This window comes from Mustela nigripes, chromosome 1 (assembly GCF_022355385.1).
Source record: "Mustela nigripes isolate SB6536 chromosome 1, MUSNIG.SB6536, whole genome shotgun sequence".
Lineage (NCBI taxonomy): Eukaryota > Metazoa > Chordata > Mammalia > Carnivora > Mustelidae > Mustela > Mustela nigripes.
Window position 1 is genome coordinate 242,412,617 of NC_081557.1, and position 24,144 is coordinate 242,436,760.

General features: G+C 37.4%; 1 protein-coding gene across 1 annotated transcript in view; it reads right to left on the reverse strand.

Moving 5' to 3' along the window:
* The window catches only part of CORIN (corin, serine peptidase), a 248,162-nt gene that overhangs the window by 187,510 nt on the left and 36,508 nt on the right, over positions 1 to 24,144 (reverse strand). The window contains exon 3 of the mRNA XM_059383438.1: positions 9,798 to 9,998. Within this exon, the coding sequence (XP_059239421.1) occupies positions 9,798 to 9,998 (201 nt within the window). The remainder of the gene's footprint in view (positions 1 to 9,797; positions 9,999 to 24,144) is intronic.

Genomic DNA, 24,144 nt, shown 5'->3' on the forward strand with positions numbered 1-24,144 from the left:
AGAGCCCGATGCGGGATTCGATCCCAGGACCCTGAGATCATGACCTGAGCCGAAGGCAGCGGCTTAACCACTGAGCCACCCAGGCGCCCCAGGTGGCTTATTTTATACACTGTTTTGTACCTTGTAGTAGAAATCTACCAGTGTGTGGAGATCTACCTCATTATCTTGCCAGATGTATCATACACTATTGCTTGGCTAACCCTTTTTTTTTTTTTTTAACAGTTCCCTCCTAATGGACATTTAGAATATTTCCATTCTTCTGGAATTATAAGTAATGTCAAAGCACCCGGATTTTTGAGAGATACCCATTATTGGATTAAAGACATTTTCTTCCCTGTTTAGTGTCAAATTTTAACCAATACTTTTGCTTCAGCAATTGAGATGATCAATAAAAGAAATCTACTTTATTAATTAGATGACGGACATACAAATAACATGTCTAATATTAAGCCATCCTTGCATTTCCACAATAAGGCCTATTTTGTTAAAATGCAATATAATTTTAGGTATTTATGGATTTGGTTGCTAACATTTTATTTAATAGTTTTGCATTTATACGTGAGATTTGTATTAGTCTACTATAGACCGGGTGGGTGGCTTAAAGAGCAAAAATTTATTTCCTCACAGTTCTGGAGCTAGAAGTCTAAGATCAAGGTGACAGCGTGGTGGGTTTCTGATGAAAGCTCTCACCTTGGGCTACAGAGGATGTCTTTTCACTGTGTGCTCACTGTGTGCTCACATGACCTCTTTTTTGCATGAGCATGGAAAGAGCAAGTTTTCTGGTGTCTCCTCTTAAAGAAAGGACACTCAACCTCATCATGATGGTCGCACTTCATGGCCTCCTCTAGCTCTAATTATTTCCCAACGTCTCCATCTCCAAATACCATCACATTGGGTATCAAAGTTTCAACATATAAGTTTTAGAGGAATACAAAGATTCAGTCTATAATATTCTACCCTTGGTACCTCAAAATTCATGTTCTTCTTACATGCAAAATATATTCATTCTATCCCCAAAGTCCTAATGTCTTAAGTCATTCCAGTGTTAACTCCAAAGTCTCAAGTCCAGAGGCTTATCTAAATATTATCTAAATCAGATGTGGGTGAGACTCAAAGCACAATGCATCCTGAAGCAAAATTCCTCTCCAGTTGTGAAACTGTGAAACCAGATAAGTTATGGCCTTCCAAAATATAATAGTGGGACAGGCAGAGGACAGACATTCCCATTCCCAAAGGGAGAAGTAGGAAATAAGGAAGGAGTGACAGTTCCCCACCTGAATATTGATGGTGCATGATGGTTCCCACACACTACTTGCTTTACTGTCTCTCAAGATTGGCTATAACATGGCCACTTGGCCAATCCCCAAACTCTAAAACAAGCAAAACTTAATTCATTTCTTTCCCATGGTAACCCTCTCATATTATTTATTTTTAAACATTTCTGTTGACTTTAAAGGATACGTAATATGGAAACACACGATGGCTTAATGGCCATCAAGTTATCATAAATCATTTTCTTAAAATGCCTATCCTCTGTCCAGTACACATTTCTAAACATAACCAAAGCAGAAACAAACTCTGTGAGTTGATTACTTAATATACAATGAAAGATTGGAAAGAAATTTCAAGGAAGGAATTGTATAATTCTAGACCTCCCACTTCCTAAGGTGATAAAATTCTCAATAGTATCTATAAAAGCAAGGTTGGCTTTCCCATAAAATTGAAAACTACAGACTTGTTTCAAATTATCTAAGGTAATATTATAACTATGTTTTTAAATTTAATAATCATACAGTATAATCTCATTAAAAATAAAAAAAAATCCAGATCAAACCTTTAAACTAAATTAACTTTTATATTTATAAATAAAACTTTATTATTTGGAAAAATGATGTATATACTATAGCTTAAATATGGGATGAATTAGCAATCTTATTTTTTAAAGAAATAAGAATTGAAATAGATCATATTTTCCTCTGTCTCTGATCCTCTCTTACAGAATTTCTCAGTTTGTTTATGTCTCAAGGCAGTTACTAGACAGTGGCTACTTAGGGACAGGATTTCTATCTGATCCACTTTTGTAGTCTACTCAGCCAAACTCCAGAGCTTGGCACCCAATAAACAGATGCTGACGAATAAATGGTGCTTTCTAGAATATCCTAAACTCTCAGAAATTAAGATGTCTCATAAAGCTTGGAGGAAGACATAAACGTCTGAATGAGTTTATATCAATTAACATAATTATAAACAAGTACTGTAAGTTTTATAATTCAAACACCACATGCAAATATTATGTTAATTATGCAGAGGAGCAAAATATAAGAATAAAATATGTTAACAATAAAAGACAAGGAGTGGTTTGGATCAAATGTAAATTGATTCAAGCTTTTGGCTTACAAAATTCATTATCATATTATTTCAACTACAAGAAAGTGAAAAGGCATATTCTCCAAAGGCACAAATAACAGCAAACAGATTCCCATTGTTAGTTTTTTGCCTTCAACACAGAATTGTAGAAAAACCAAAAACCTGACAGTCAGCAAATTGAATGATTCAGGCAAAACAAATATATACAATGCCAATTTTCTTTCAGAGCCAGAAAGTAGAGTAAATTACACAGGTTGATTTGTTTTCTTTTTTTAACTTTTATCTGAGAATTTGGCTTTTAAAAGATAGTTTTTACCCTTCAATTGGATTAGGACTGTGTTTGCAATGTAGTATCACCATGCTACAATTTTTTGATTTTTGTTTGTGGTTTTTTTTTCCCCCTTTTTTCTGTATACTGATCAAGGATAGTGGGCTGTTCTTCCTGAAGAAAAAAGCCATGATAATGGATCTGGAGAGGAAAATTTTGAACCACAAGCCTTTGACACAACTATTTAACACTGACTCTCATTTGCTATAATAATATGTTATAGGCACAGTGCCTTTGGGGGAACATGTCACCTGTGGAATATTGCAGTATTCATTTTGGAAAGAAGGTCAGGATGTCTTACCCAGAGATCTTTGAGAAGGCAAGACTGGGGCTGTAGTCAAAGGACAATGAACCAGTGACCAATCTATTACCCCTTTCAAAAGCCTACTTCACCAACTGATTGAGTTTGGTTTCTCTGGAAAAGAACCCAGTACCTCCAAAGGACAGTCATCTAAAGATGAAATAAGGAGAAAGTAAAGAAGAGTGGAGTGGGGGGAAGGAGTCTATTACTACACTTCGAATTTCCTTTCTCTGTCTCCCAAGTACTGTGCTGGTCTTTACTAGAATGCTATCCTGCTAACCAGAAAAGCATTTAACAATTACTTAAATGCTTCACTTGGTTCTTGATTAAATGTTGATTCTAGGGGCGCCTGGGTGGCTCAGTTGGTTGGGCGACTGCCTTCGGCTCAGGTCATGATCCTGGAGTCCCAGGATCGAGTCCCACATCAGGCTCCCTGCTCCATGGGAAGTCTGCTTCTCCCTCTGACCTTCTCCTCGCTCATGTTCTCTCTCACTGTCTCTCTCTCAAATAAATAAATAAAATCTTAAAAAAAATGTTGATTCTAGCCAGAAGCCCATGTCTGAATCTCATTACGATTTAATACACATTAGACGGCAACCAACTGGACGTGAGCATTGGTGTCCAACAGTGAAGGCGAGCAGTAAATTTTGGAGTAGTATACTCCTAATGAAGTATCTTGAGAGTACCTTGGACTCTCCCAGGTACAAAAAATATATACTTTTCATCTGGAGTATGTGCTCTTAATCATAATCAAAAGACCCCTAGGCACCCCTACATAGAATTTTTATTGTCTCTAAAGAACTTGGATTGCAGAAAAATAGCATTTCTATTTCCATTAACCTCCAACTGAAATTTAGAACACTTAAATTATCAATGTAGGCAACAAATGTAGAAAAACAAATTTAAAATTATATATGATATTTTCTTATCAACGTGGAGCTATGGCAGACATTTCAAAATACTATTTATGCTCATCCCTGTCATAAAATTATCATTATTGACCTATGGCTAGATACCATTGTTTAATAGACACATGGATTACTGTATCATAAATTTTTGTTTCTAATATTTTGATAACTGAATTTTAATAAAATTGCCTTCCTTTGTGATTCTGTATCATTTACTTTAAGCACCAAAACATTATTCTGAGTAGGCACCTGGAGGCCTCAGCAGATTACCAAAAAAGTCCTTGGCACAACAGAAGTTAAGAAGGTTTGTCCGAGAGCTTCTCTGATTTTTCTAAGGATGTGAAACCAACAGCTAGAATTCTGTCACCCCAAAGCAGTATTTTGCAAGCTGAAAGCTGTGACAGGTGTTCTTACAGGGAGAAAGTTATGTAGGTGTCTATATAATTAGAGATAAACAATTTATGCCTATAGATCTAGCACAACTACAAAATTAATATGTATAATTTAAATAGAAACAAAACTATAAAACTTATGAAATTTAAGTTAATTATTTTCATGAATAATATTAACAGTATTCTATGAAAAGTATGGTGCTGAGTCACAAGTTCTTCTGTATTTAGGAAGCTTATACTATCCCGTATCCCAGCTGAGCAAGTGGGTCACCATTTTTCTCTGTTTGAATTGCCATAAAGTTGTCTTTTGTACATGAAGCCAGTACATACTTTAGTTCCACTACTGAGAAAAATATCTATCAAGTCTGCCTCCGTCCCTTTCTTGATGGCTGGGAAACATCTAGCCAATACAGCTTAGCAGCCACATAAATCATAAATAGAAACTCAAGTACAGGCACGAAAATTCCATGTGAGTACTTGTTATAAAATGGTTATCCAGGAAAGAGCCTAGATGTCCATCAACAGATGAATGGATAAAGAAGATGTGGTATATCTATATCGATATCAATATCGATATCGATATCAATATCGATATAGATATATATAATGGAATACTATGCAGCCATCAGAAAGACCAAAATCTTGCCATTTGCAACGATGTGGATAGAACTAGAGGGTATTATGCCAAGCAAAATAAGTCAATCAAAGAAAGACAATTATCATATAATCTCTCTGATATGATGAACTTGAGAAGCAGGGCAGGGGTTGTTGGGGAAAGGGAGGGAAAAATGAAACAAGATGAGGCTGACCAGAAGGAGACAAACCATAGGAAACTCAATCTCAGGAAACCAACTGAGGGTTGCTGGAGGTGTGGCGGCTGGGATGGGGTGGTTGGGTTATGGACTTGGGGAGGGTATGTGCTATGGTGAGTGCTGTGAAATGTGTAAAACTGATGATTCACAGACCTGTACCCCTGGGGATAAAAATATATGTTTATAAAAAATAAAAAAATTTAAAAAAAAAATAGAGCTACTCTATGACCCAGGAATTGCACTACTAGGTATTTACCCCAAAGATACAGATGTAGTGAAAAGAAGGGCCATCTGTACCCGAATGTTCATAGCATCAATGGCCACAATAGCCAAACTGTAGAAAGAACTGAGATGCCCTTTAACAGAAGAACGGATAAAGATGATGTGGTCCATATATACAATGGACTATTACTCAGCCTTCAGAAAGGACGAATACCCAACTTCTATATCAACATGGACAAGACTGGAGGAGATTATGCTGAGTGAAGTAAGTCAAGCAGAGAAAGTCAATTACCATTTAGTTTCACTTTTTGTAAAACGTACATTAGGAGAAGGAAGGGAAAAATGAAGTGGGGGAAATCAGAGGGAGAGACAAATCATGAGAGACTGTGGATTCTGAGAAACAAACTGAGGGTTTTAGAGGGGATGGGAGTGGAAGATGGGGGAGCCCAGTGATGGGTCTTAAGGAGGGCACGGATTGCATGGAGCACTGGGTGTTATACATAAACAATGAATCTTGGAACCCTGCATCAAAAGCTAGTGATGTATTTTATGGTGACAAACATAACACAATAATAAAAAAAAGAAAAAGAAAATGTTAAGTATGTAAAAAAAAAAAAAAAAGTGAATGAGGGGTGCCTGTGTAGCTCAGTTGTTAATCGTCTGCTTTGGGCTCGGGTCATGATCCCAGGGTCCTGGGATAGAACCCTGCATTGGGCTCCCTGCTCAGATGCCTGCTTCTCTCACTCCTACTCCCCCTTCTTGGGTTCCCTCTCTTGCTGTGTCTTTCACTGTCAAATAAATAAATAAATAAAATCTTTAATAAATACAAATTAAAGTGAATGAGAGGCATGACACCATTTTCATCCAATACGGAGGATTACAGAGCTGTTACCAAAGAGCATGATACCAAAACAGAACACTTGAAGCTTTTAGCACCTTGCCCCACCTTTTTGTCACTTTAATTCCTGATCAGAGTTTCTAGGTTAATTCACTGTGTACTATGTTATCTTTAACCCAAAAGCTCTTGGTTGGTCAAAGAGTTTTTTTTCCTTCCCTTAATATTGAATTTATGTTTAAAGGAGAAAACAAAAAAATGAAATTAAAAAATGCAACCTAGAAAATCCCTTGCTGAAATATAACATGCAAGCTAAGAACGAGCCTTCCCCTTTCCATATTACAACTGGGTTTCCAAATGCAGCTAATGAAACTCCAGAAGTAACAGAGGCACATAAAACCTGTTTCACATTTACAAAGCTCTGCCACACAGTGTAACAGGAGGGTATTCTGATCAAGAGTTTACCAACTGTAGTATGCTTTGGCTTGATATTGAGGATCCTCAGGCGGAAGGGTCTTAAGGGAAGTCTACTTCCTTGTACCTTTGGCCGGAATTCTTCCCTTGGTTTCCTACCCAGGATATTTGGATAGAACAGAATGTCTGGCCATTGTATTTTTGGACTTAAGTGGACTTAAATAGCCTTTACATATGCCAGGAATTTAAAATGACATGTCAATTAGACAATCATTTTTTTAAAAGTATAAAAGCAAATCCTCTGCTAGGTGTTAGTACTGACACAGGCATTAAATGATGCTTTAGGTAAAACTGGTTAAATACATATCAGGTGCAGAAGTATGATCAGATATTGTTAATGAAAAGTGATAAATCAGATATCAAAATTTTGAAATGACTATATTTCATTTCTTTATTCATTCAATAAATAATTTTTCAATTTTTATTTATTTTTTAAATTTCTTTTCAGTGTTCCAGAATTCGTTGTTTATGCACCATACCCTGTGCTCCATGCAATATGTGCCCTCTGTAATACCCACCACCAGGATCACCCAAACTCCCACCCCATGCCCCTCCAAAACCCTCAGATTGTTTTTCAGAGCCCACAGTTTCTCATGGTTCATCTCCCCCTCCCTTCTCTTCCTCATTCAAAAAATATTTCATAGTGCAGTTGACAAAACAAACTACTCTCCCCAAACATAAATATGCTCTGCAATTTCAAAGAATGCAATGAAATTACATAAGCAGGTATGGAATGCTTGAAGGAGCACTGGTCTAGGAGTCCTAGGATTGGAATCCCAATTTCATGCCTACTCCCTGCTAGACGAGTGATACTGTATATGTCAACTTAATGTCTCTAAGCCTTAATTCCATCACTTGAAATGGTATTGTCTGTCCTGCATACCTCATCAGTTAATTATATGTAACGATCACAGAGAAAGCATTTATTTTTTTTTTTAAGATTTTTATTTATTTATTTGACAGACAGAGATCACAAGTATGCAGAGAGGCAGGCAGAGAGAGGGAAAAGCAGGCTTTCTGGCAAGCAGAGAGCCCAATGTGGGGCTCGATCCCAGACCTGGGGATCATGACCTGAGCTGAAAGCAGAGGCTTTAACCCACTGAGCCACCCAGATGCCCCAATAGAGAGTATTTAAATATGCCCTCAAAACAACGAAAGCTCTATAATCACAGGTTAGCAATACTACTGAAATGTATGAAAAACTATCAAATCCCTTGTCATCAATATTTTTAGTTAATGCAGATGGTCCATCGAGGGTCTGGGTGGTCAGATAGTAAAGCTCCATGCTAACTGTCAAAAACATTAATGACATGGAATGATATATATCTGAAGGTTTTGACTTTTCTCCATTCAACCATTCTAATTTCACCTGGATTTCCTTTACACATCAAATTTCCTTCATACTCTCAAGCAATGTTCCAGCCATAGGAAGAGAAAACGAGTCAAACAGACCTCCATCTAGCTTCCAAACTGAGTAACAAATACCCTGTGTCCATTTACTCTTCAGAGTATGTGTCTGCCTCTTCTACTCGAATCCTAACAAATGACCAAAAACTTTCAAAATAGAGACAAATCCACTTAGCAAAAGAAAATAACAATTGCCATAATTGCAACCACATTAATGGGGCTGAGTGTTTGCTTAAATGACTTCTGCACTTGTGATGAAAATCCCTGTTCTGAAGTAATGAAGTGCTTAAAACATGAATAAAATCATTAAAACTTCAAAATCAAACTCACCAGGAAAACAATTTTTGCTGTGCATAATTTGGGTTTACAGTTACTACTGTCAGGTTAATAAACACGGTTCTGTATTAATCACTGGTGAATACCAAGCATAAGAAATAGTTAATACATAAGTGCTATGTGACACAATGAATGCAAACAGTTTCTTTGAAGCTAGAGCAATAGGATAATTCTGCGTTTCTTCAGACACTGACAAACCTATGCTATGCTAGCTAAAAGGTAGCTTAATCCTTCCCTTCTTGGCTCAGAAAGAAAATCAATACTCTGTCCAAGACTGTGATTGCCTTTTGTGGGTTTTCATGAAAAAGGCAGGAACAAACAAGAAAATGACCATGAATGGATGGGCTTCATACAATTTTCAACCATATAATCTTGTTTTAGGAAGTAGAAAATAAGAATTAAGAGATACCTGGGTGGCTCAGTCAGTTACATCTAACTTTGGCTGTGGTCATGATCTCAGGGTCCTAGAAATGAGCCCCATGTTGGGCTCTGCACTCAGCACAGAGTCTGCTTGTCCCCCTGCCCCTCCCCCTGCTTGTGCTCTCTCTTTCTTTCTCTCTCTCTCTCTTCTTCTTCTCTCTCTCTCTCAAATAAATAAAATATTTTTTAAAACATTTTATTTATTTATTTGACAGACAGAGATCACAAATAAGCAGAGAGGCAGGCAGAGAGAGAGGAGGAAGCAGGCTCCCCGCTGAGCAGAGAACCCAATGTGGGGCTCGATCCCAGGACCCTGGGATCATGACCTGAGCTGAAGGCAGAGGTTTTAACCCCCTAAGCCACCCAAGCGCCCCATCAAATAAATAAAATCTGTAGAAAAAAGAAAATAAGAATGAAAACAACTGCAGTTCTTACAGTGACTGTGCTCTGATTATGTTTTGCCAGCACTAACTGGATCAGAGCCAAAGCTCTTGGGACACTTTACCCACAACTTTTCCCCCAACAGTATTCTTGGAAGCTTAATGCCTTTACTAAAAATCTGAGGGATACTGAGAAATAGAACCAGAGCCTGCCACCATCTAACTGGTCCCATCTCCACACTCTGTCCTCTCTCTCTCTCTCTCTTCCAACTCTTATTCTGGAATAGCAGACAGATCCATTTGTCCTCTCATAGACGTCATTTTCCTCAAGATGTGATTGTCAGTCAACAACACGTAAAGTAATTGCACAGACAATAAGAGAAGGAGAAGAGGAAAAAAAGGTAAAAAGAACACATGAGCACCTGAAATGCCAATTGGGGGGATAGTAATATAGTTAATAGTCAATAGTTACGTTTGCCAGAAAAGAGAATGGAGTTTTGCCTGTGTGACCTGCAAGTGATTGAGAGTTAAGAGCACTGGTTGCCACACTTCAAAGTCCACCTGTGGGTTCTGAAGACATTAAAGGGCACGAGTACTCAGCACCCTCAGACTCACTTGTGTTCTTGTGATTTTGGTCCCCTGGGAGAGAAGCATCTGTGGTCCAGGCTGGAATGTGTTGATTGGGATGTGTAGCAGATGTCACAGTGCTCTTGTTACAAATTGTATTTGTAGCAATAATATCAGACACTTGAACTTCACCATCAGTGACCAAAGGTTCACTCCCATTTGATTTAAAATAAGCTTTTTTTAATGTTCCTGGAAGAAAAAAAAAAGATATTTTGATACATTACTAGAAGTATTCATTAAAAAATAAATCCATTAAGAAAACTCTAGAGCTACTTTCCCAAGTTTCATTCCACCCAGGCAAACACAAAGAGAAAGATGATGGCTAGCCAAACTACTCACTTCACTGGAACAACCAAGAGAGTTTCTCTTCTACCATGAGTACCCTAACTCTGTGAAGAGTCTGCTGCTTTCTCAAAAGCTTCAGGTAGAGAAATTGCATCTCCATCTTGGTGTCCCCATGCCCAAAGAATTTAGGGCAATTCCACCTCACCTGAGACTCACAACAAATAAATGAGATATGGTAAATCTTACAGTGTTTCCTTCCTCTTTTCTCAGGTTCTCAATTTCAAAAATCATTTTATGATCTTTAGTACCTAAGGCACAAGCTTTTTATATCTCTGCTCTCTGCCACCAAAGGACAATTGTGCCTGCTTAGCTTTGGCCTTACATCCCTCCACGTTTTCCAAATTTCAGTGACCTATGCATCATAGATAAATAAAAATAATAGGGCTCATATGTTTACCAACACTATATCATAAAAACTCCCCAAAAGTAAAACTCTAATTCTAGAAAAACTGAGAGAAGGAACTAAATTATCTTCATCTTTGACCAGAAAATATAAATATAATACAATCAATATGATGTAGTTGTTAAACTAAGATGATCAACTCATCACTTTTTTGAGGTATTCATTCATTGACAAAACAGTCAAACGATATTGGAAATTACCTAGCTTTGGCTTCGGCAGAAACTCCTGAAAACTTTGAAAGAGATGATGTATTTTTAACTTAGTAAAAATAGACAACAGACTGTTTCCAGAATATAGCACTATAATTGTATGTCACTAAAATAAACAAATGTGATATTGATTCATTATAGAAATACCCGAGGGAGGGTTTTTTTCCCCCCCTAAAGGAATTTACAATGAATGCTCTTATTGGCTCTTCCTTTGCCAAACAGTCCACGGGCCATTAAAAATAAAATAAATATAAATAAAATGTTTAATATCAGTCTATGGAAAAAATTTCTCCACATGTGCTTGACACTTGGAAAACATTAACTACAAATCAAAATAGAAAAGCAGCTGTTTTCTAGCTAACACTAAGGTCAACGGTTTCATCTGCCGAAAGATTCTAAATAAAACGGTGCAGCATAAAAGCTCAATTGTGACCATGTGGTGCAGGTAACACGCTCTCCAAAACGTCTGTGTGATTCTGAGTCAATATTAAAGTCATCTTAAATGTGATAGACTTGATGACTGTATAATATGTATAATATGGTATTTCTTTCATACAGAAGAATGTATGAATCAATTAGATATGATTTTATTTTCATCTATTTATGTAATTGTTCTCAATGTTACTTATTTTGACATAAATAGCCTTTTCGCAGTAACATGTTAATTCCACTAATGTGGCTATCATGGACTTTTAAAGCCCATAAAGGTGATTGGCTTATGATGCTAACCCTCTGAATCAACATCCGGCTCTGTCAACGGACTTTCGGCAAATGCCAACTCCTCACAGTTATAACCCTGAATAACTCACTTAAAAGGAGTGCCTTCCCCTATGAAATATGCCAACAGTTGTTCTTCACATTTTGTTTATAGTGATCAGCCACATTAATAATCTTTCCTTTATCTTTTTCATCTAACCACAGGGGCAAAAGTGTTAAATGCATTCTTAGGAAACGCTGATTTGGATAACAACTTCCTGCAAAAATTCAGCTTCCCGGGGCACCTGGGTGGCTCAGTCAATAAGTGGCTGCCTTCGGCTCAGGTCGGGTCCTGGGTCAAGTCCCGCATCGGGCTCCTTGCTCAGTGGGAAGCCTGCCTCTCCCTTTCCCACCCACCCCTGCTTGTGCTCTCTTTCTTGCTGTGTCTCTGTCAAATAAATTAATAAAATCTTTTTTAAAAAATGGTTTAAAAAGAAAATTCAGCTTCCCTGCTCTTAAACTCACATATCAAAGCAAGTTGGCAGAATAGACAGAAAGGCAAAGGTAACTGGGTGTGATGCAAAAATAATGAATATTGTTACGCTGAAAAAATAAAAAATTAATAAAAAAATTTAAAAAAAAACAAGAAGAAAAAAGAAAGGCAAAGGTAATCCATGATATAGGGTTGTGGTTGGAGTTACTGTTCTTTGAATACAATTTTAAAGGGACAGACAGACCAACCAACTGACAGAGAGTGGGAGAAACACACCTAAGGACCTATCTAAAAAGCCTGAACTCATTAGACAATTTATTTTCAAGCATCTCTGGAAACCCACCAACTCTCAACTCACAGTTGGTCATCTATGATGCTTTTTTTTTTTTTTTTTTAAAGAACAAAAATTAGAACTCAGTAAGACTGAATGCCCTCAGACTATACCATGATGAGCTGTAAAAGTGCTGAGGGTTATTAGCCCAAAGTGGAGGGTTCATTCTTCCTGTTTTGCCCCCATCCTCCTATATTCCTATTTTTATAGTGCTGTGGTTCAAAGTGCAGGTCCTACAGCCTGACCACCTGGATTTCAATCCCATCTCTGGTACTTACCAGCCCTGAAACTTTGGGAAAACTCTCAAATACCATAAAATAAGGAAAATAAAAGGCCCTCCCCTCAAGGGACTGGTCATTAGGATCAAATTAGTCTTTCTCTCTCTCTCTCTCTCTCTTTATATATATATATACATATATATATATATATATATGTATATATATATATGTATACACACGTACACACAGACACATTTGGAACAGGTCCTGGCACATAGTAAGTTCTCAATAACTTTTAGTCATTACTACATAATGATAGTCATGAAAGGAAAACTGCCTTCCTAGGATTACTCAGGTGCTCTTAAATAAATACCAGTTTTTACTGACAATAAATGCAACCCACATAACAAAAATGTTCAAAAGAATCACTTAACCTACTTTTGGAGTGAATGAAGTGGGGGGCTCTTTCATGCCAAGTTAATGCAAGGCCACACTGATCAAGGCTGTATGGCTTAAATGGTCATGGAGTTTTCCTAAACAGAAGAGGGAGGTGAGTGGGTATGCGTCAGAGCCATGCCGCATACAGACTCAATGGACCACTGCTCATTTTGCATAAGGAAAGAGGCCACAAGCCAAGGAAAGCAGGAAGCCTCCAGGAGCTGGGAAAGATAGGAAACAGACTGTCCCCTAGAGCCTCCAGAAGGAATACAGTCCTGCCAATATCTTACTTTTAGCCTAGTGCCATTCAGACTTCTGCCCTCCATAACTTGAATTTAATATATTTATGTCATTTTAAGTTACTAAGTAATTGATTTGTTTCAGCAGTCATAGGAAACTAATACAGGCATCTTGCTAGGGATATTCAGTATAGGCATCTACAGAGCTGGCTTTCCAACAATCTTTTAAAACAGATGAAATTACTAGCTCTTTACAGAGTTTCAGGGAGAAGGAAAACAAAGCTTTCAAGAGTTATTTAACTTACCCAAGAATTGAGCTGGGACGTGATACACACACATACACATGCACCCACTCACACTTCTCACTTCGAACAAGTTGTACAAGTTGGAAAAAATCAACCACCCAATGCATGGAGAAAAAATTACCTTCCTATGATACGAGTTTGAAAGTAATTCCTTATCTTTATATCTCTAGCCATGTGGTAACACATTTACTTGGCATTTTCTATGTGCCAGGAACTTTTGTATTTACTCTCTGCTGAAAACACATTTAGTAAGAGCTTCTTATCATCAAGATGTTTATAGATTAGTTGAGGGAAACAGGCATGTAGTCTAAAAATACAAACCATGATACAACGGCTTTGAGAATGATATGCATAAGGCAATCTGGTGACAGAAAGTAGAGAAGTAGCTGTCATGCCATTTGAGAAAGTCAGAAAAGGTTTCTTAGGGGAGAATCATCCTCAATAGAAATCTTTTTTTTTTTTTTTTAAAGATTTTATTTATTTATTTGACAGAGAGAAATCACAAGTAGACAGAGAGGCAGGCAGAGAGAGAGAGAGGGAAGCAGGCTCCCTGCTGAGCAGAGAGCCCGATGCGGGACTCGATCCCAGGACCCTGAGATCATGACCTGAGCCGAAGGCAGAGGCTTAACCCACTGAGCCACCCAGGCGCCCAACCTCAATAGAAATCTTAAAAGATATTTAACGATTGTGTATGTTTGAGCAAAGCATTTGTGAGGAAGAAGGGGTGTGGTAATAGGGAATGGAGAACTTTCTAGATGGAACAAAGGGGAAGATATGCAAAGCCCAGCAGCAGGTCATTAAATACAGCCAGCACACGGGGGACTGGCAGGAGGGAAAGCGAGAGAAGGAGAAGCAGCCACATTATGAAGAGTAGTTCCTCTTAAAGTCCTGGAATTGTTCTTATGATGAGGAATTTTGTAGGATCTTAGATGGGGTGGCACAATGGAATGATTACTGGGGCAGCAGGATGATGCTGGAATGGCGTCAAGTCTGGAGGATAATAAGGATGCTACTGCAATAGTCCGAGTGAGAAAAGAGTATGGCCTGACCCAAGGCAAAAGCAACCAAGACAAAGGTAACATTTAGAAGAGAGTTTTCAGAGGCAAAATTGTGAGTGACAGGGAACAAGTCAGAGGTCCCGTCCCGGTTTCTGGTTTGAATTACAGTGTATCTGAAGGGACCCTCCCCCCACCCCTACACTGCGAGAGAAGTGGTAATCATTAGGGCTACTGATCAAAAATTTTCAATTCTCTTGCATTCTACTAAGACACATGCGTGGGTTACACTCTCTGACCTAATTCCCTGTCTCTGGACTTTTTTGACATTGGTCAAAGGGTACAAACTTCCAGTTATAAGATGAGTAAGTTCTGGGCATCTAGTGTGCAGCCTGGTGATTGTGGTTAATAATACTGTATCATACACTTTAAAAAAAGAAAAAAAGAATCTCCAGGGCTCTTTTCCTTTTTCTCAGGCACAATAATTTGCACAGGTGCAAGATGATGGCTGTCCCTCACTTTAGTCCCTGAATGATTTCAGTGAGCAAAGCCCCCGTGCCATTCACAAAGGACTTGTAACACCAAGGAGAAAATACCTTTGTTGTTTTTAAACCATTACTATTTTAGGATTACTTTTGTTATACAGGACAGCACAGCCTCTCCTGACTGTTACAACAGATAATTTACAAATACATTGAGTTTACAATGCTTGCAAAACATTCAAGGGGAAAAAAGTCTAAATCTAAAGAACCTTAACATTTCCTCCAGAATGATTTGCCAGACCGCCACAAATTTATATCTTCCAGAGCACACACTCTTTGGATCACAGCTACTCTCAAGAACCATCGTCTGTTTCCCTGTCTGCCTCCTTGAAGGTAGGAAGATGCATTATGCACGTCTGCATCTCAGCAGAATGTTGGGCAACAGTGTCGGCCTTAATGACTACTTGTTGAAATGTATGGATGATGAAGGCATGGGAGTGGATGACATTGCCGAGAGGGGCATGGGTGTCAAGTGAGAAGAAAGAGAGAGCTTAGGACAGAAATCCCAGCATTTAATGGCTAGGTAAAGAAAGATGAACTCAAGCAGACAGAGAAAGAGCTGTCAAGACATAGCAGAAAAATCAGAAGTGAGAACATGCAGGCAAAACAGAAGCACATTTTGAAAAGAAAGGAGTAATTAAGACTGGATAAGATCATATCTGGTCATATGATCCCAGCTGAATGACAGACAATGTTGCTGGCACCAACTAACCATGAACATGCTCCCTTGAAACTGGCAAAAACAAGCACAGAGAGAAAGCATGAGGTTTTTGTGTTTTGTTTTTTTTTTTAAAGGACAATAATAATTACACTTATTGAGCATTTACTGCTAAGCATTTTAAATCCATTATTCCATTTACTCTTCACAACCTTATGAAGTAGATACTAATATCATTTCACTTTACAAAAGAGAACTAGAAAGTTCTATGAAAATTGCTCAAGATATCAAAGCCAGCAACTGAGCGGGAATTCAAAACCATGCAGTCTGACTTCAAAGCCTAGTCTTTCCACCAAGATGTTTTGTTTTTCAAGTGGTGGTATTTATCATTTTTATTTATTAATTTTGAACAATATCTTTAAAAAAAAGTCAAACTTCATTCTCTATTTTAGGAAAACGGTTGGCTCCACATTAAGAATGAAGATGAAAATCTATCTCCTCTGACCACCCTCCTGCTCTCCATTACCCAATTTTGGTTGTTATATTCTTTTATTTACTTTTTAAATTTTATATCTTTTTTTTTAAAAAGTCTTATTCAAATGCACATTGGTTTCAAATGCTGTGCATTGGATAAAAAGTCACTGGTGCCTCAGAAAGGACATTTAGTAGTATGACAAAAAGAGAAAGAGGGAAGATCAGATTGCGGCGTGTTGAGGACAGGATCAAGCACAGAAATCACCTTGGGATCTTGCTAGAATGCAAGATCAAGAGGTCTGGAGTGGGATCTGCTTTTCACACAAACTCCCAAGGAATGTTGACATTGTCCCCATGCACTACACTTTGAGTACATGGGTTTAGACTCCTATTTCAGAAAGCTTTAAACATTACATATAACCTCAGGCCTGAGCAATTAAAGAAAAACTATTCTCAAGTTTGAGAACTCTATGTCCATGAATCTACACCTGAAGGCCAGGGTTATTCAAGGAATATGGGGGACTTAGGAATACGGAGTCAGGTCATAAAAGGTCATACAGGATCTTAGATTTCTGGTGTATGGAAATAAGGATCTGGGAAGTTTTTCCATATTAATGTGATAATCGAAATGAAATATTCTAAGTTAGGAAGTTAAAATTCTTCTAATTCCAAGTTCTTATAAAAGCCACAAGCGTAAAGAAGTTTGCTGAGAGAAAAACGATATTTAAGTTCAATGATCTTTAGCTCAGCTAGCATTTTTGAAGCGGAAAGTCACTTTTGTCGAGGAATATTTCTCCTGAGTTCAAGAAAAATGGGCTATTTGCCATATTTCCTACAATCTTCACCACTATAATTTGTCTTTCTTCTTCACTGCATGACAAAACAAAGCATTAACTGGCCACACACTGTCCTTTCACAGTACTACGAAAATTAGGAAAGCTACCTTGGACCACCCTTGATAAGCTTATGGTTAAAACAAACAAAATTTATTTTAGAAGGGCCTTTGAAATCAAGACTTCAAGAGCCTGGGAAAGAAGACAGGAAACAAGCTAATGAGACTTTCTGGACCATAACTTTGGTGAAATTAAGATGACTAATAGTTTGCAAAAGTCCAAAACACCCTACACTTGGAGAACTGTTGCAATAACCCCATATTTTTTCTTCCTGCCACATACTCTACCCACTTCAACCTTCTCTCCCCACACCTGCCAGAGGCACCTTGTAAAAGCCTCTGAAGATCAACCAAGTCACTCCCACACTCCACATCCTCGTGGAGTTCATGTTGAAAGTGCCACTCCAACCGTCCTCGACTCAAACTAGCTTTGGGCCCCTGTCATAAACTCACATAGCAATTGTCTCCTCCCACATCAGAGTCACCTCTGGTGTCATTAATTAATTGTGGGATCATTTTTTAATGCCTTCATCCCTCACTGAACTGTGGAGCCCACGAGGGTAGGTTTTATTCAGTGCCATAACACACTGCCTTGCACTCAATAAATGTTCATTAAAGGGTCGAATAGAGCCAAAATACCGCTATAATTCTATTTTGCCGAATGTTTCCCAACATACCAAAATAATTTTACTTTAAATATTGTGTATATGTGTTTATGTATTATTTATATATTACATATAATTTAAGGCAGATATCGATGCAATCTCTAATAAAGTACTCTATCACAAAAGCTAACTCTTGTAGGCATGGGAAGGCAGCATGACCTGCTCCTGGCTTAATTCTGATAAGAAATGGATTAGCCTCTGAAATTAATCTTCGGGTCTAAGTATAAGAGCTGTGTGAAACTTGCCATCCATTGCAAATCCCACAGTCAAATTTATTCCTTCCTAGTGACTTCACTGGCAATTAAAACATATTGTGGCAATGGCTAGGTTGTAGAGTTATTGAGGTTATGAATTCTGGGATTACAATGACAATGGATAATAGCACAAAAATTTTAGTTCTTATGGATAGAGTTAAAAAGAAATAAACACGTTTTTAGTCAATTTTTGAGTATAATAAAATCTAATTCTTTACTTCCATAATAAATTTGGTTGTTTATGAAAAGGCTACAACAAATTTAATTTCATTTGACTTACATAATAATTCTGTAACATGAGTAAGAATTTAATTCTTCCTCTGACAGAGAAGTTGAAGGATCTGACCAAAACCCACACATCTAGTAAATGGAAGAGGAAGAACACTAAACCCCAGCCTTATAAAATTATTATAAATTATTTTTCTATGTCACATGGCTCTCCATTATTAAGCTATAACTAAAGAAATAAAAACCTAGGTAGAATATTATAACTTCCCCACTCTTCAGTTTTCCTTTCAATGTCTTTCAACAACCTAAATCTTTTTGTATTTTTATTTTTTTTAAAGTATTTATTTATTTATTTATTTATTTGAGAGAGAGACAGTGAGAGAGAACATTAGCGAGGAGAAGGTCAGAGGGAGAAGCAGACTCCCTGTGGAGCTGGGAGCCCGATGTGGGACTCCATCCCGGGACTCCAGGATCAAGACCTGAGCGAAAGGCAGTTGTCCAACCAACTGAGCCACCCAGGTGCCCCCTAAATCTTTTTTTAAAAAACATTTTTGGGTATAATTGACATAGTGTCACATTAGTTTCATGCATGCAACATAGTAATTCAACTTCTGTTACGCTATGCTCACAAGTGTAGTTACCGTCTGTCACCGTACAAGGCTACTCAAATATCACTGACTGTGTACCCTATGCTGCGCCTTTTATTCCTGTGGCTTATTCAATTGGTGGTAACTGGACGCCTGTATCTCCCACCCGTCTTCTCCCACTTTGCCCATCCCCCATCCCTTTCCCTCTGGCAGCCATCAATCTGTTCTCTGTACTTACGGTCTGATTCTGCTTTTTGTTTGTTTGCTTATTTACTTGCTTTGTGTTTTTTATATTCCACATATGAGTGAAATCATATGGTATTTATCTTTTTCAGTCTGAGTTATTGCACTCAGCATAATAGACTTTGGGCCCATCGATGTTGTCACAAATAGCAAGATCTCATCCTTTTATAAATGACCACAAAATATTCCATTTCATATCTATATATCTATAGATATAGATATACTGCCTCTTCTTATCCATTAGTCTACTGATGGGCAATTGGACTGCTTCCATATCTTGGCCATTGTCAGTAGTGCTACAGTAAACATAGGGGTACATGTTACTTTTTGAGTTAGATTTTTCATTTTCTTTGAGCAAATCTCAGTAGTAGAATTGCTGGATCACACAGTAATTCTACCTTTAATTTTTTTTGAAGAATTTCCACACTGTTTTTCACAAGAGCTTCACCAATTTGCATTCCCAAAAACTGTGCCCAAGGGTTCCTTTATCTCCACATCCTCACCAACACTTATCATTTCTTTATGTTTTTGATTTTAGCCATTCTGAGAGCCAAAACGTTATATTTCATTTTGTTTTAATTTGCATTTCCTTGCAAACTTCCTTGATTGATGATGGTGAGCATTTTTTGATGTGTCTGTGCATCTTCTTTGGAAAAATGTCTATTCAGATCCTCTGCCCATATTTAATTAGATTATTTGGGGTTGGTTTTTTTTTTTTTTTTTTTTTTTTTTGGTGTTCAGTTGTATAAGTTCTTTATATATTTTGAGTATTAACCCCTTATCAGATATATCTTGTAAATACCTTCTCCCATTCAATACATTGTCTTTTTGTTTTGTTTATGGTTTCCCTCACTGTGTAGAAGCTTTTTATTTTTATGTGGTCCCAATAGTTTAATTTTGCTTTTGATTCCTTTGCTAGAACAGACATATCAAGGAAAACATTTCTATGGCCACTATCAAAGAAATTACTACCTATGTTTTCTTCTAGAAATTTTATGGTTTCAGATCTCACATTACCTCTTTAATCCATTTTGTGTTTATGTTTGTGAATGGTATAAGAAAGTGGTCCAGTTTCATTCTTTTGCCTACAGCTGTCCAGTTTTCCCGGCACCATTTGTTGAAGACTTTTCCCACTGCATGTTATAGTCTTGCCTTCTTTGTCATAGATTAATTGACCATATAAATATGGCTTTATCTCTGGACTATTTATTCTCTTTCAATGATCTATATGTCTGTTTTCACACTAGCACTATATTGTTTTGACTAAAGCTTTGTAGTATATCTTAAAGCCTGGGATTGTCATCTCTTCAGCTTTGTTCTTATTTCCCAAGAAGGCTTTGGTTATTTGGGGTCCTTTTGGTTCTATCAAAATTTTAGCATTACTTGTTCTAGTTCTTTGAGAAATGCTCTTAGTATTCTGAGAGTAACTTCACTGAATCTGTAGACTGTTGGGACATTGGGTGGTATGGACATTTTAACAATACTCATTCTTCCAATCCGTGAGCATGGAATATCTTTCTGTTTGTTTCTGTCATCTCCAATTCTTTCATCAGTGTTTTATAGCTTTCAGAGTATAGATCTTTCACTTCCTTGGTTAAGTTTATTCCTAGGTATTTTATCCTTTTTGGTGCAATAGTAAATAGAACTGTTTTTGTAATTTCTCCTATTGGCGCTACTCATTCTTAGTGTACAGGAATACTATTGATTTCTGGGGGTTAATTTTGTATCCTGCAAATTTGCTGACTTCAGTGATTACTTCCAATAGTTTTTTGGTGGAGTCATTAGGATCCTCTATATATGGTATCAAGTCATCTTCAAATAGTGACAGTTTATCTTCTTCCTTACCAATATAGATGACTCTTTCTTTTGCTTTTCTGATCGCTGTGGCTAGGACTTCCAGTACTATGTTGAATAAAAGTACTGAGAATGGACATCCTTGTCTTGTTCTGATCTTAGAGATAAGCTCTCAGTTTTTCCCAATTGAGTATGATGTTAGCTGTGGGTGTTTTATACATGACCTTTATCAGGTTGAGGTATGTTCCCTCCACTCACTCTGTTGAGAGTATTTATCATGAACTGTTGTTAAATTTTGTCAGATGCTTTTCTGCATCGATTAACATGATCACCTGATTTTTATTCTTCATTTTGTTCATGTAGTTTATCACACTGATTGATCTGCAAATATTAAATTATCCTTGCATCCCCAGAATAAATCCCACTTGATTGTGGCAATAATCCTTTTAATGTATTATTGAATGGTTTGCTATTTTGTTAAGGATTTTTGCATCTGTGTTCTTCAAAGATATTGCCTTATAGTTTGTGTGTGGTGTTGGGGGTGTGTGTGTGTGTGTGTGTGTGTTGTCTTTGTCTGGTTTTGGTATCAGGATAATGCTGGCCACATAAAATGTCTTTGTGAGCTCCCCTTCCTCATCTATTTTTGAAATAGTTTTTTTTTTTTTTAAAGATTTTATTTATTTATTTGACAGAGAGACAGAGATCACAAGCAGGCAGAGAGGCAGGCAGAGAGGGAGGAAGGGAAGCAAGCTCCCCACTGAGCAGGGAGCCCGATGCGGGACTCGATCCCAAGACCCTGAGATCATGACCTGAGCTGAAGGCAGAGGCTTTAACCCACTGAGCCACCCAGGCGCCCCTATTTTTTGAAATAGTTTAAGGAGAGTACATATGAACTCTTCCTTAAATGTGTGGTAAAATCCACCTTGTAATCTATCTGATCCTGGACTTCGATTTTTTAAAAAACAGAATCTTTATTTTAGAGTCCAAATCTTTGGAACCATATGGACAGCTCACGGTTTCTGCTGATTTTAGAAACACTAAACTAAACTAAACTAAACTAAACTAAACTAAGACTTTGTAGTTCCAACTTTGGTTTTGGGGGTTGAGGAGAGAAACTATTTGCTATTGCTCTGTTCTATATCCTGCCACTGAAATAATTATTCAGAAAAGTCCAACTCTCTTATCTTCAGGAATCTCTTTGCCACTTGGTTTTATACATGAGAGAAGCCCAAAGAGACAAAATTAGAGACACATAATGCATATGTATTAGCCTAAAGCTTTTATTATCTTGTCCCAAATAACAATCCTCTCACTATTATCTTTGTCTTTTGAAGCTATAGCTCCTGTTATTTATACAAAATTTATACAAATTTGGCATCCCACCATCCCATAGTATAGCTATCCCATAAATAACTATAAAACTTTGAAAGAGTATGGAGTTATAAATGCAAACCAAAAAGAACATGTTTGAAAGTAAGCAGGATTTAATGAGGTTTTTTTTTTTAAAAACACAGATATAAATGGTTTTATTGCTCAGTACAGCAACAAACATCTCAGTTATAAAATAGGAAATATTTATTTGAGGAGATATTACTTAATATATCCATATATCATCTGGTGCTGAATCTATGAAAAGAATGCTTTTGAAGAAAATGTCCAGGAAACCCCCACTTTCTAAAGGTTACCTAAATATAAGCCATAGTGGTACTTAGAAGTGGTTATAAATGGTATACTTCCTAATCCCATATACAGTAATAAAAGAAATCTCCTCCTAGGTATAAACCCAAAAGAAATGAAAACATACGTTCACACAAAAACTTGTACATGAATGTTCAGAGCAACATTATTCATAATAGGCAAAAGATGGAAACAACTAAAATTGGTATATGGACAAAGAAAAAGTGGTAAATCCACACAACAGAATATTATTTGGCTGTAAGAAGGGATGAAATACTGAAATATAATAGAACATGAAATGGAACTAATAGGATATAGTAGACTATAGTAGAAATATAATAGAACATTGAAAATATTATGCAAAATTAAAAAAAACTGGTTAGGAGCACCTGGGTGGCTCAGTGGATTAAGCCTCTACCTTCGGCTCAGGTCATGACCTCACGGTCCTGGGATCGAGCCCTGCATCGGGCTCTCTGCTCAGTGGGGAGCCTGCTTCCCCCTATTTCTCTCTGCCTACTTATGATCTCTGCCTGTCAAATAAATAAATAAAATATTTTAAAAAAACTGGTTACAGGGGTGCCTGGGTGGCTCAGTGGGTTAAGCCGCTGCCTTCGGCTCAGGTCATGATCTCAGGGTCCTGAGATCGAGTCCCGCATCGGGCTCTCTGCTCAGCAGGGAGCCTGCTTCCCTCTCTCTCTCTCTCTGCCTGCCTCTCAGTGTACTTGTAATTTCTCTCTGTCAAATAAATAAATAAAATCTTTAAAAAAAAAAAAAACTGGTTACAAAAATCACATAGGGTGATATGAAATGTCCAGAATAGGGAAATCTATAGAGACATTATTACACAGATTAGTGATAGCTTAGGGTTGGGACAGGGGGGCTATGGAAAGACAGGAGACTGACAGTAAAAAGTACAGTTTCTTCTTAAAGTGGTAAAAGTGTTCCAAAATTGATTGTAGCGAGGGTTACACTTACCTGTGAATATACTAAAATTTCAATAAAGCTATAAGGATAGGAACTAATAAATAAACAAACTTAACCGAAATAAAGCACTATCTTAATTGCTTCTCTTCTCTGTTGAGAGGCCTCTCAGCACTGAGGTACTTAAAATGTGTTTAAAACTTCTATTTGCATTCTACCCTGAGAATGAAAGGAAGTCATTTTCAATGTTTGTGAGCCTCTGAATACACTATTGCCAGAATTAGATTGAAAACTGACAACAGTATGATTGGTAGAACCAGACAGACACTTGCACAGATAATACCGATAAAACTAGACAAAACACACAAAAAAGTACTTGAAGACCCTGGAAAGGAAACAAAAGCTGACCAACTCTGGAGGGGTGTGGAGTCTTGGAAGGAAAGGGTGGCAAAGATGAACTTCAGTTTTGTCCAGCCTGTAGCCTGAGAGCTGGCCACAGTTAGTACAATGTGGGCACAGACTGACTAAAACTCCAATAGAAAACCAAACTGATGATGAACATTTTTTCATGTGTCTGATAGCCATTTGTATGTCTTCATTGCAGAAGACATTTTTCTTCTTTTTTAATTTAAATTTTTATTTTTTATAAACATATATTTTTATCCCCAGGGGTACAGGTCTGTGAATCGCCAGGTTTACACACTTCACAGCACTCACCAAAGCACATA